The sequence below is a fragment of the Anolis carolinensis genome, chromosome 1 (assembly GCF_035594765.1).
Source record: "Anolis carolinensis isolate JA03-04 chromosome 1, rAnoCar3.1.pri, whole genome shotgun sequence".
Taxonomy (NCBI): domain Eukaryota; kingdom Metazoa; phylum Chordata; class Lepidosauria; order Squamata; family Dactyloidae; genus Anolis; species Anolis carolinensis.
In genome coordinates, this window is record NC_085841.1 from 203,002,741 (window position 1) to 203,015,897 (window position 13,157).

At 43.9% G+C, this 13,157-nt stretch overlaps 1 protein-coding gene across 1 annotated transcript; it reads right to left on the reverse strand.

The window, feature by feature from the left end:
• Nucleotides 1-3,543: 3,543 nt before the first annotated feature.
• Nucleotides 3,544-12,914, reverse strand: LOC134294103 (interleukin-27 subunit beta-like). The gene is made up of 6 exons (XM_062964023.1): nucleotides 11,617-12,914; nucleotides 11,277-11,525; nucleotides 10,737-10,851; nucleotides 8,659-8,831; nucleotides 4,752-4,915; nucleotides 3,544-4,443 (listed from the first exon to the last, which is right to left on the reverse strand). The coding sequence occupies exons 1-6, from the start codon at nucleotides 11,693-11,695 to the stop codon at nucleotides 4,288-4,290; spliced, it is 936 nt and encodes a 311-aa protein (XP_062820093.1). The 5' UTR covers nucleotides 11,696-12,914; the 3' UTR covers nucleotides 3,544-4,287.
• Between the last annotated feature and the right edge of the window lie 243 nt (nucleotides 12,915-13,157).

Here is a 13,157-nt window from a genome sequence, read left to right on the forward strand (position 1 = left end):
GTATGCCAAGTTTCGTATTTCTGGGCCGTTTAGTTGTGTTGTTATAGTCACGATGCATTGTTGTGAGTTTTGTGGGCCTGGATTGTGGTTTTGTGGTGTGGTTGTGTTGTTACAACCGGGAAGCAAGGCTTTTGCGTTATGTTGTCAAGTTTTATATTTCTGGGGCGTTTAGTTGTGTGCCAAGTTTCGTATTTCTGTGGCGTTTAGTTGTGTTGTTATAGTCACGATGCATTGTTGTGAGTTTTGTGGGTCCGGATTGTGGTTTTGTGGTGTGGTTGTGTTGTTACAACCGGGAGGCAAGGCTTTTGTGTTGTGTTGCCAAGTTTTATATTTCTGGGGCGTTTAGTTGTGTGCCAAGTTTCGTATTTCTGCGGCGTTTAGTTGTGTTGTTATAGTCACGATGCGTTGTTGTGAGTTTTATGGGTCCGGATTGTGGTTTTGTGGTGTGGGTGTGTTGTTACAACCTGGAGGGAAGGCTTTTGTGTTGTGTTGCCAAGTTTCGTATTTCTGGGGCGTTTAGTTGTGTTGTTATAGTCATGATGCGTTGTTGTGAGTTTTGTGGGTCCGGTGTGGTTTTGTGGTGTGGTTGTGTTGTTACAACTGGGAGGCAAGGCTTTTGCATTGTTTTGCCAAGTTTTGTATTTCTGGGGCGTTTAGTTGTGTTGTTATAGTCATGATGCATTGTTGTGAGTTTTGTGGGTCCGGATTGTGGTTTTGTGTTGTGGTTGTGTTCTGACAACTGGGAGGCAAGGCTTTTGCATTGTGTTGTCAAATTTTGTATTTCTGGGGCGTTTTGTTGTGTTATAGTCACGATGCGTTGTTGTGAGTTTTGTGGGTCCGGATTGTGGTTTTGTGGTGTGGTTGTGTTGTTACAACCGGGAGGCAAGGTTTTTGGATTGTGTTGTCAAGTTTTATATTTCTGGGGCGTTTAGTTGTGTGCCAAGTTTTGTATTTCTGGGACGTTTAGTTATGTTGTTATAGTCACAATGCATTGTTGTGAGTTTTATGGATCCGGATTGTGGTTTTGTGGTGTGGTTGTGTTGTTACAACCTGGAGGGAAGGCTTTTGCGATGTGTTGCCAAGTTTCGTATTTCTGGGGCGTTAGTTGTGTTGTTATAGTCACGATGCGTTGTTGTGAGTTTTGTGGGTCTGGATTGTGGTTTTGTGGTGTGGTTGTGTTGTTGTAACCTGGAGGCAAGCCTTTTGCATTGTGTTGCCAAATTTCGTATTTCTGGGATGTTTAGTTTTGTTGTTATAGTCACTGCGCCCGCAACTTTATCCTTTTATATATATAGACTAGCTGTGCCCGGCCACGCATTGCTGTGGCTTAGTCTGGTGGTGTTGGTCAGTCTACATTAGGTTGTATTTATGCTGTGACCTCCACCTTCTTTATACTCACATTAGTAGTAGTATTTGAAGTCTGTTACCTTCTTCAATTTTTGTGTTGATTGATAATTGCTTGAGATCCCTGTTGTCTTTGGTTTGTTGTTAGTTGTAATGTTTGATTCTGCTGAGTGCGGTTTATATTTTTATTGTGGTACAATAGTCTTTTTTTTGTTTTGCCTGTGTAGGTGTTTATTATTATTGTTGTTGTAGTGGTCATGAAGGTTGGATAAGTTAGATGCTACTGTATTGTTTTTTGGAGGCCCAGTGTAGCACTGACTGGCCTCTCAGCCTCAGTGCCTGGCTGTTTCTTGCCTGTGATGGTGTTGATTCTTATTGTTGTTGTTATTGTCATTGTTATTATTGTAATTGTTTTTTTGGAAGACAAGTGTGAATGTAGGGATTGGGGAGGTGGATGAGTTGTGTTGTCAAATTTTGTATTTGCTATAGTCACAATGCATTGTTGTGAGTTTTGTGGGTCCAGATTGTGGTTTTGTGGCGCGGTTGTGTTGTTACAACGGAGAGACAAGGCTTTTGTGTTGTGTTGCCAAGTTTTGTATTTCTGGAGCGTTTAGTTGTGTTATTATAATCACGATGCACTGTTGTGAGTTTTGTGGGTCCGGATTGTGGTTTTGTGGTGTGGTTGTGTTGTTACAATCGGGAGGGAATGCTTTTGTGTTGTGTTGCCAAGTTTCGTATTTCTGGGGCGTTTAGTTGTGTTGTTATAGTCATGATGCGCTGTTGTGAGTTTTGTGGGTCCAGTGTGGTTTTGTGGTGTGGTTGTGTTGTTACAACTGGGAGGCAAGGCTTTTGCATTGTTTTGCCAAGTTTTGTATTTCTGGGGCGTTTAGTTGTGTTGTTATAGTCATGATGCGTTGTTGTGAGTTTTGTGGGTCCGGATTGTGGTTTTGTGGTGTGGTTGTGTTGTTACAATCGGGAGGGAATGCTTTTGTGTTGTGTTGCCAAGTTTCGTATTTCTGGGGCGTTTAGTTGTGTTGTTATAGTCATGATGCGCTGTTGTGAGTTTTGTGAGTCCAGTGTGGTTTTGTGTTGTAGTTGTGTTCTTACAACCGGGAGGCAAGGCTTTTGCGTTCTGTTGTCAAATTTTGTATTTCTGGGGCGTTTAGTTATATTATAGTCACGATACGTTGTTGTCAGTTTTGTGGGTCCGGATTGTGGTTTTGTGGTGTAGTTGTGTTGTTACAACCGGGAGAAAAGGGTTTTGTGTTGTGTTGTCAAGTTTTGTATTTCTGGGGCGTTTAGTTGTATGCCAAGTTTCGTATTTCTGGGCCATTTAGTTGTGTTGTTATAGTCACGATGCATTGTTGTGAGTTTTGTGGGCCTGGATTGTGGTTTTGTGGTGTGGTTGTGTTGTTACAACCGGGAAGCAAGGCTTTTGCGTTATGTTGTCAAGTTTTATATTTCTGGGGCGTTTAGTTGTGTGCCAAGTTTCGTATTTCTGTGGCGTTTAGTTGTGTTGTTATAGTCACGATGCATTGTTGTGAGTTTTGTGGGTCCGGATTGTGGTTTTGTGGTGTGGTTGTGTTGTTACAACCGGGAGGCAAGGCTTTTGTGTTGTGTTGCCAAGTTTTATATTTCTGGGGCGTTTAGTTGTGTGCCAAGTTTCGTATTTCTGCGGCGTTTAGTTGTGTTGTTATAGTCACGATGCGTTGTTGTGAGTTTTATGGGTCCGGATTGTGGTTTTGTGGTGTGGGTGTGTTGTTACAACCTGGAGGGAAGGCTTTTGTGTTGTGTTACCAAGTTTCGTATTTCTGGGACGTTTAGTTGTGTTGTTATAGTCACGATGCGTTGTTGTGAGTTTTGTGGGTCCTGTGTGGTTTTGTGGTGTGGTTGTGTTGTTACAACTGGGAGGCAAGGCTTTTGCATTGTGTTGCCAAGTTTTGTATTTCTGGGGCGTTTAGTTGTGTTGTTATCGCATGATGCGTTGTTGTGAGTTTTGTGGGTCTGGATTGTGGTTTTGTGGTGTGGTTGTGTTGTTGTAACCTGGAGGCAAGCCTTTTGCATTGTGTTGCCAAATTTCGTATTTCTGGGATGTTTAGTTTTGTTGTTATAGTCACTGCGCAAACAACTTTATCATTTTATATATATAGATAATCACCATCATCATTATCACCATCGTCATTAATATCATTGCCATCATAACAACAACAACAATATATTTTATTTGTTAGCCACCTCTTCTCTCCTCAAGGTACAATATAGTTAAAATACATAACATAAGACCATTCAAAGACCATTAAAAGGCCACTTTTCTGCCAGTAGACCATTCGATCCCTCCCGGCAGATGGCCATCCAGCCTCATTGAAGGTTCATAGAGATATAAGGCTATAAAATTATAGAATCACTAGCTGTGCCCGGCCATGCGTTGCTGTGGCAAAGTGGTGGTGGTATTGGTTAAAAATTGTTGTGTAATTTTAATTTGATGTTATTTGTATTTTTTAAATTAATTTTATTGTAAGTTATCTTTTTATTTATTATATTTTATTATTTTCTTGTATTATTTTTAGTTATTTTCTGTTATTATAGTATTTTATTGTATTAATTTTAAGTGTTTTTTATTATTTTTATTGGGTTGCTAGGAGACCAAGTTGGAGGAGCTTAGCCTTCTAACTGGCAGCAATTGGATAAAAGCAACTATTCCTCTCTAATTAGGACTTTATTTTTCTTTTCTTTTTGTTGTATCAACCTAGAGGCGTGGATGATGGGTTGTGTTGTCAAATTTCGAGGTTGGGGGGCCTGTAGTTTTGTTGTTTTGTGGGTCGCCGTGATGCCATCACTCTTTTATATATATAGATAGTTAGAAGAGACTCCCAAAAGTCATCCAATGCTATTATTCCAGGCAGGAAGACACCATCCAAGCCCTCCAGACAGATGGCCTTCCAGTTATGATCCGTCACTCCAAGCTGTTCCAGAGGCTGGGGAACTCCAAGCGCTGTATTCGCCATTGTCGAGAAAATCCTTGGCTGCCACTTGGACGTAGTACGTTGCTCCGGAACGGATCCCGGTCAAGACGAAGGAGGTTTGCTCTGTCGGCCTGATCTGAAAAGGTCACAGGGATCAGAACCACGGATTATTTACACCATTGAAGCCCTCCTGACAGATGACCATCCAGTCCAATGCTCTGCTACTTAGGATGATATCATGAAGCCCTCTCAACAGATGGCCATCCAGTCCAATGCCTTGCTATATAGGAAGATATGAAAGCCTTCCCGACAGATAGCCATCCAGTCCAATGCCCTGCTATGTAGAAAGATATCATGAAAGCCCTCCCGACAGATGGCCATGAAAATGGCTTTCAAAGGCCCAACTCTGAATTAACTTAACAAGGGGGTGGTTTTTTTTCTCACCGACTTTCGGCCGTGAGATCCCTCCCGCCAATAACGGATTGTGTATTTCAACGGGAAATATTCAGGGAATCTCCATGAAAGAGGTGGCTTCCATTCCAAAAGGAGTTTCTTCTTCTCGCCTCGGATTGGGGAGACCGTCACTGCTTCCGGAGGGTCGGGTTTGACTAGGAAAACAACAGAATAAAGGTGAATTCTCCCCAATCCTCTCTAGTATGTTCACTTGCTGATCAATTCCTCTGTTTATATTTTCACTTTAGATAGAGTATTACTTTATATAGTTATATTTATTTATATACCTATACATATAAAAGGGTAATGAAATTTCGGCCTAGGACAAAACAACAAAACTACACATCCCAGAAACACTAAACCTGGCAGCGCAACCCCTCATCCATGCCTCTACGTTCATACAACAAAATGAAAAGAAAAATAAAGTTCTAATTAGAGGGAGAGGAATAATTGTTTTTATCCAATTGCTGCCAGTTAGAAGGCTAAGCTCCACCCACTTGGTCTCCTAGCAACTCACTCGGCCTACGGGACAGGCAGAGTTCGGCCTCACTTAGGCCTCTTCCACACTGCCTATAAAATACAGATTATCTTATTTTAACTGGATTATATGGCAGTGTAGACTCAAGGTCCTTCTGATAGCGGAGACCCCCGCTTTTAAATTCATCTGACCTGCTGCGGGGAGTTCCACAGATCCGGATCACCAACGGAGCGGGAGAGTGTGCGGACCACAACAAATTATTATTGATTTCTTTTATCACTTCCCCCCCCCCAACCCTAACATTGTAACTAATCCCCCAATAAAAGTATCCCCTTTTATCTTGAAACTCTCTCCAGTGGTTACTTTGTATCCCTTTCTCTGACTCCTGCATGGAAAACCTCTCTCCTTTTATCCACTAACCCAGCCGCCGTTCCAACCCTGGCGGGGAGCCTTCCGCGCTCTCCATGCCATTGAGTAACATAGGGGACGGAACAATTTGACCCATAACTTTCTCAAAAATATTCCAGGCATGCCTATCTTTTACATTTAACACTTTTTAAGACCCCTGGTTCTGGGACAACCAACAGCGCCTGGATTGGTCCATTCTAAAACTTCGAAACAGCTGACTGTCAAAAAGCCGGTTCCAATTGCTCTTTGCAGCCCCGCGCCACTTCTCGGCTCTCGCGGCTGGCAGGATGCCTTTTCGGGGACACAAGTTTCTCCCAGGGCTACTGGTAGGGGGCTGCCATTCCCTGGGAGAGAAATGTAGTTTCTTCAAGGACCAGCTGCGATCCCCAAAATTGCAAAGACTCCCAGGCGGACTTCTTCGGTTCGTTCATTCATTTTTATGAATGAACAGGATTCCTCATTCATATACTCTTGTTGGACTCCCAAGGACAGAAATCAACCTGAACTGCTTATGAACTATATGCTTATATGTTTATGAAATATTGGAATCAATTCCCCCAGACTTATATATTCCCCTTTTATATATGTTATATTATAGAAAAAACCTGGTTTTTTTTCCTTCCCTTTAAAACCGGAGGGAATCTGAATTCTCTCCTTGTCCTTAGACAAACCGTGATATTGAATTGCCTACCCCCAGCATGCATTTTCATTCGTAACTCACTCAATTTTGCACCAAGAATCACTCCAATTCATATTTATGACTAAAATCGCCTAATCTTTAAAATACAACCAACAGAGATCATTTTTGACCATTTTTTCTCTGATCATCAGCTGATTGTCAAACTGCGTTCTTTGCCTAAATAGCCTCCCGCTTTGCGCTATTAGCGTAGGAATGGAAAATAAGCTATAAATGTTAATATTTAGTACTTTTTTCGGTAATTTTGGGTGGAAATGGATAAGATATGATTCTCTATATTCCCTAGTATGTTTTAATTAATAAAGGCATAGCCTGAACTCTAGTTAACCCCAGAAATTCCTGCCTTCCCTCACCCTAGATTCTGGGCTTCACACATATAAGAAGGTAAACTATCACCATAAAGATTTAATCTATGCTGCATCTGCATGGCCCATAGCCAGGGATTGACCCCCCTAGATCGGAGCAGTCCCCGGGGTGAAAAAATCTCATCTGGTAATGTTGATCACAATCCCATCCTGGACCCCTGGGGAGCCAAAGGAAGACTTCCTGCTGGTCCTGCCACCATAATCCCATAGTGTCGATATTTGCTGTCATCTCCGTCACACCTTAAGGTGTTCATGAACTGTGTACGTGCGTAAAGGACCCCGGACATCCCAAATGACCCTATTCAAAACAGCGATAATCTTAAGATTATCTTAGAAAGCGCTAGCCTTGGGTTATCACTTTGCATAAGATAACTCCAAATGAGTCATTCACCAGAACCCATTGTCTAGCTGACTCCCGCCTTCCGCAACCTGATTGGCCCTGGTAGAGGCGAAGGTTGTTCTTCATTGGCCAAGGTGCGGGGCGGGAAATCAAGCTCCCGCCTAGTGCGGCGCCCTCGACCTATCAGCAGCCAGATGGGCGGAGGGACAGGGCGGGAGATTCAAGCAGACTTCAAACTTAGAAATGTATAAAATGGATTTATTTTCATCAAAATGTTACATCTCGCATGTCGATCTATCGCAGCGGATGTCCTTTTCAGCTGAATTGCTTTAATAAACGCCTTGGCAGTTTTTCCTTCAACTTGGCAGAGTCTTTTCCTTTCGGTCTCAGGTAAATGTATATTCCGGGTTATTTTCTGCTTCCCTGACGGCTCGCCAAGGTTCATTCTCTCATCGGAGGAGCGGTCGGATCTCCCTCACAGGGCAGATCCCTGCTCTATCGCGGTCTCGATAACACTTCTGTGGTCGAACCAAGGCAACCACCTGCGTTTAGCCTGATTTGACCTGCAGCCGTGAGTTCCGCAGGTTTAGAAGGAACCATGCTGAAATTAATCCGGCCGTACACACATGCCCCAACAGCAGTTTAAAGAATGACCGAGACCTGACCTTGGAATTAAATGGACAAGTTGCAACACACCCCAGAGGGAGATAATTCCTCACATCAGGAAACTGTCAGATTCCTCTTGCATGGACAATAGATTAGGTTTTTTTCCCATTAAGACATTGGAGCAGGGCCATCTTTTGGGAAATCAGCCGTCCGGATTCTGGGACCACTTAACAACAGGGACAATATCACCTCGGTTATCAACATGGACATGACACCTTTAAAAAAAAAAATACAGCCTATCTGACTCACCACGGTCTGGTGAGTAAAATGTATATTGACACCCCAAGAAGCAGTCTAGAAACCCCTTCTGGACATTTACTCAATGACTCAATCATAATTCCTCATTAATCCCCGGCAAATCCATTGATCCTAGATACAGAGGACGAGGAAGAGCCATTCTCCCCCTGGCTGCCAGTCAGAAGGGTAGGCCCGCCCCCTTCATGTCATAGCAACCACCTCAGCCACAATGGTGCCCGGGGGGACAGACTTCTTCGACACTGACTATAAAATACAGGAAATAACATATACTAACTACCACCAATTCCTCAATACTTTATTTCCCATACCACCACAATGCATGGCCGGGCACAACTAGTTATTTTATATTATTTTATATTATTTTATTATTTATATAATTTTTGTAGTATTACTATATATTGTTATTATTTTATATTATTGTTTGTTTGTTTATATTTTGGCCCCCAATCGGGTCAAAAAATATCTCTGAAAAGTTCTTCCTCTTAAGCTGATTCAATGTATCTCCCTTCGTACTACAAAGTCCCAAAACCAGGGAAAAGACATCGTCCCAGTGAGCTACACGGATGTACATTTGTGATTAGCTCTCTTTGGCTAAAGACTTGAAAGAACTACAACTCCCAGGGCAGCTAATGTGGTATCAAACCCATTCAAACTCATCCGAATCAACCCAAAGTAATCGAACTCACGGATCTGCTCCAGGAAGATGGGAAAGAGGCGCGTCGCCGACCCCAAAGGGTTTGCGGCCGTCACATTGAGCACATAGGGATCGATGGTGAACATCTGGATGTTGGGGATGGAGCAGAGGTTGGCCTCGGCGACGGACAGGATGCATTCGTATTCTTGACCTTCCAGGCCATGCCTAGTATGCAGAGAGGCACAGGGTTAGCATGAAATTTCTGTCAGAGTCATGGTTTGTGTTTGTTCACTCATTGTTTAAAGCAAGTGTGTGCAATGCTTCGGTAAACATTCCAGTAGAGGTGGGTTTTTTTTCGCAGACGGCCAATTCTCTCACTCCAGAAGCAACTCAAGTTGCTCCTGACACGGAAAAAAAAAGTAGAGGTGGTTAAACGCATAGAGTTAGGATTTACTGCTAGATTGACATTTAGTAGCTTTTGTTATGGAAAGGAATGTGGGCAGTGACAAGTTTTACTGATAAGTTTCTTCACCGGTCGCCATTAATCTTGCCGGACATATGTGTTTGTGTCTCCGGCTGCACTTGTGTATATAGCTACTGTTGTAACCCAGCAGCCACAGGCTAGCCAGAGTCAAGATGAGGAAGGGGATTTTGGATTTCAGATTCAAGAGCCAGCAGTGTCAGAAGTTGATGGCTGGAGAATTGCAGTTTGAGCAGAATGAACTGTTGACCCCAGAAACTATAGATTTCCCATGGGAAATAATGAGCGAGAGAATTCTCAAGTCCTGGTTAATGAGCGGGAGAGCTCAGCTCCATCTCAGGTGCAAGATAATGATAGTATAAGCATTGATTTATCTAGGAAGGACCGTCTATCTTGGAGGGGTTCTCAGGTCCGAAGAAGTGAGAGACTGGCGGGAAAGAAAGAGGCCAGTTCTGGAAAAGGAATGCCTTTCTGGGTTGCTTTTAAATGTGTGTTTTGCAGATAGCTCTTTGTCAAAGCAAATCCTCGCTTCATCTGTGTGGATGTTCTCGTTTCATGCCTAAGAAGAGTGTTCTTGGATCTTTGTATTTTTGGGCCTTTGGTTCTTGGGATCTACTGCCTTGCTTCATGGATTATTACTATTGACTATTGCCTTGCCTCATGGATTATTAGTTTTGCTGAGTTTTATGGACTTATAGACCTTTCATGACTTATGATGTATTTGGATTCTTATTGACTTTCCTTGCAACTTTGAAAACCTTTTTCAACTGCCTGCTTTGATTTATATTACTGCTTTGCTTAATAAACTTACAAAAGACTTCCTTCTGTGTCTGACTGGATATCTATAGCAAGGTGAACTATTCTGAGGTGCAACAGCTACAAATTAGAGCAATAAAAGTTCTGAACTGCCGGGCCCGGCAGACAGCTATGTTTGTTTATGCATCTAAGCAGATGCTAGATTGCCAACAGAGGGGAGATTGAGATGGAGAGCTGTGTGTGTCTCAATTCCACCCTCACAATGACAATGTCCTGCCCTGACGCTGGCACAAATGGGGATTCCTGTTGGTGCATTTTGGTGAGTGTGTGAAATGTTGAATCAAGTGTTTTGCTGTTGGTGTTTTGCAACTGTGTATTCCGGCATGCTTTACAGCAGCACAAGGGTTAATCACAAGCCAGCTTGATTGATAGGCTGCAGAGCCAATAGGTCAAGCCTTCCAGTTTCAACAGCTTGGACGGAACATTCGTCATCAGGAATGGAATGTGGGAGTCACCTGCTTGAGTGCTTCGCAGATGCTTGGCAAAGAGAGAGGACATGCTTTACCCTTGCTGGGGAAAGCATGAGTCCTAAGAGCGATGGACTTTGTAATTGTATATAGATGTATATAAACCACAGAGATCAGCAGAATTATGACTGTGTTGTCGTTTGTCAGTGCTGCTTTCGCTGGAGAGGAGTTGGTGAGAGTCCAGACTCACCGATAAATCAGGGTGTTTCGGTTTTAATTAACCCACCCTGACATGATTGAGACAGAGAGCTATGTGTGTCTCAATTCAACCCTCACGACGACAATTTCCTGCCCCAACGCTGCCACAAATGGGGGTTCCATCAATACTATGGGAAAGAAAATGAGGCACAAACTCAATCTTAATACCTGTAAGTGGAGAAGAAAACGGTGGGCAGGTGAGTCTCAGTTGGCAGAGCCCAATTGCAACTGGCCGCCGGGTAACTGGCCGACCAGCATCGGACATCGGGCTTCTCAGGTGGGTCTGAGAAAAAAGAGACAGAAAAGACATTGGATTACACAAATCTATAAACAAGAAAGCAAAAACTTTGAGGCTTGAGTATGTTAGAGTGCAGAGGCCAATGCTAGGAGTTAGAGAAGACGTTGGGGCTTGAGTATGTTTGCAGAAGTCATGTTAGTAATTAGAAGACTTTGAGGCTTGAGTCTGAACCCAGTGTTAGGAGTTAGAGAAGTTGAGGCTTCATGTCTGTTAGAATACAGAAGCCAACGTTAGGAGTTAGAAGACGTTGAGGCTTGAGTATGTTAGAGTGCAGAAACCATGTTAATAGTTAGAGTGCAGAAGCCATGTTAGTAGTTAGAAGATGTTGGGGCTTGAGTCTATTAGAGTGCAGAAGCCAGGAGATGATAGAGTGAAGATGCTCCGAGGTATTTCCTTGTCTTTGGACTCACAACCCAGCTTCAGGTGGATCCTTCTCAGGGGCAGTCCGGCCTCTGAGTCCCGGCAACTGTACTCCCCGCTTTGTGCCAGAGTCACGTTCCGCAGGATCAAGCTTCCATCTTTCCTCGCCGCTTCAGGCACCGCTTTGCCGTTGAGGAACCATTGCGCTGCGGATGTGTTTCCCGAGATGGGGCAGAACAGGATCACTTGGGGGGCCCCGAGGTTGGCGTAATGCTGGGATACCGAGCCATCCATGGTCCCTATCAAAGAATAGGTCCTTATGAAAGAGACTCTCAATTAACCGGCACTTATAGTCGATACGTGATCAATATATTCCTCCCCATTTCCTACCTCTCTCTTCTTTGAGCAAAGTAGCATCTTCGCCCGAACTGGTTGACAGGAGGACTGCAAGCACCAACGTGCACAGCATCTTTGAGAGAAAGAATCACATAGAATCAGGGAGCTGTAGAAGGGAGCCCCAAAGGGCATCCAGTCCAACCCCATTGCGGGAAGGCACCATCAAAACACTCCCAACAGATGGCCATCCAGCATCGTAGAGAAATGCATTGAGAAGTAGGTCTATAGAATCACAGAATCTCAGAGTTCGAAGGGACCTCCAAAGGCCATCCAGGCAGGAAGACACCATCCAATCCCTCCTGACAAATGGCCATCTACACAACCCCATAGGGAGTCATAGTTTCCAGACCTTTGATCCTTTGTTTGTTTATGTCCACGTTCCAGCTAGTCCATATCCTTTTTTGAATCGGAACTGGACACCATATTATTCCCGGTGACCAAAGCAGAAGAGGACTATGACTTCCACCGACTCCTATTGATGCCTAGACGCCTAGGATCGCATTGGCCCTTTTCGCTGCTGCATCACGCTCTCGGCTCTATTGTCAAGCCAAGTGTCACCCATCCTATATCTACCTAGTTCATTTTTTCTGCCTTGTCGCAATGCATTGAGGGAGCGGGCCCCGCTCTGAAATCTAGGAAAGCCATTGATAAACATACAACAATACAATTAAAAACTCACTTGAAGGAATGCGTTCCCCATCCCGGGCAAGGAAGAAAGGCCCTGAGAAAGGCTGATTGTGTCGTGTTTTCTCACATCCTCAAAGCCGGGCTCGAAAAGTCCCTTCCTTTCCCATCCTGAGGGACAATTCCCGAAGGTCAGCTGCAACCTTTCGACTTGGAAATTCCTTTGCTGTCACAACACACAAACAAAGCCATTTCCCTCGAATGACACAACCGTAAGGCACGGATCCAAATGCGCCCAGGGACTTTGCCCCCACCCCACCCACCATGGCATCTGCCATGATAACAAACGCTGCAGGCATGTAATGTATGAGTAGAGAGGCTGGATCTACACAGCTTGAGATGAGTAGAGTCCTGGGAGTTGTCTTTTCAAAAACTATATTGCTTTGTACAACCCTCTTTAATAACAATCTACTTCCAAAGAAACTTGCGCCTCAACTCTTTTTTTCTAACTCCTAACTCCTTCTAACTGTCCTCTGCCCTCTAACAGACTCATGCTTCAACATCTTCTGACTCCTAACACTGGCTTCTGCACTCTGACGGACTCATGCCTCAATGCCTTCTAACTCCTAACACTGGCTTCTGCTCACCAACAGATTTAAGCCTCAACGTCTTCTAACGGTGAGGCTTGAATCGGTTAGAGTGCAGAAGCCAGTATTAGGAGACAGAAGATGGTGAGGCTTGAATCGGTTAGAGTGCAGAAGCCAGTATTAGGAGACAGAAGAGGTGAGGCTTGAGTCGGTTAGAGTGCAGAAGCCAGTATTAGGAGACAGAAGACGGTGAGGCTTGAATCGGTTAGAGTGCAGAAGCCAGTATTAGGAGACAGAAGATGGTGAGGCTTGAGTCGGTTAGAG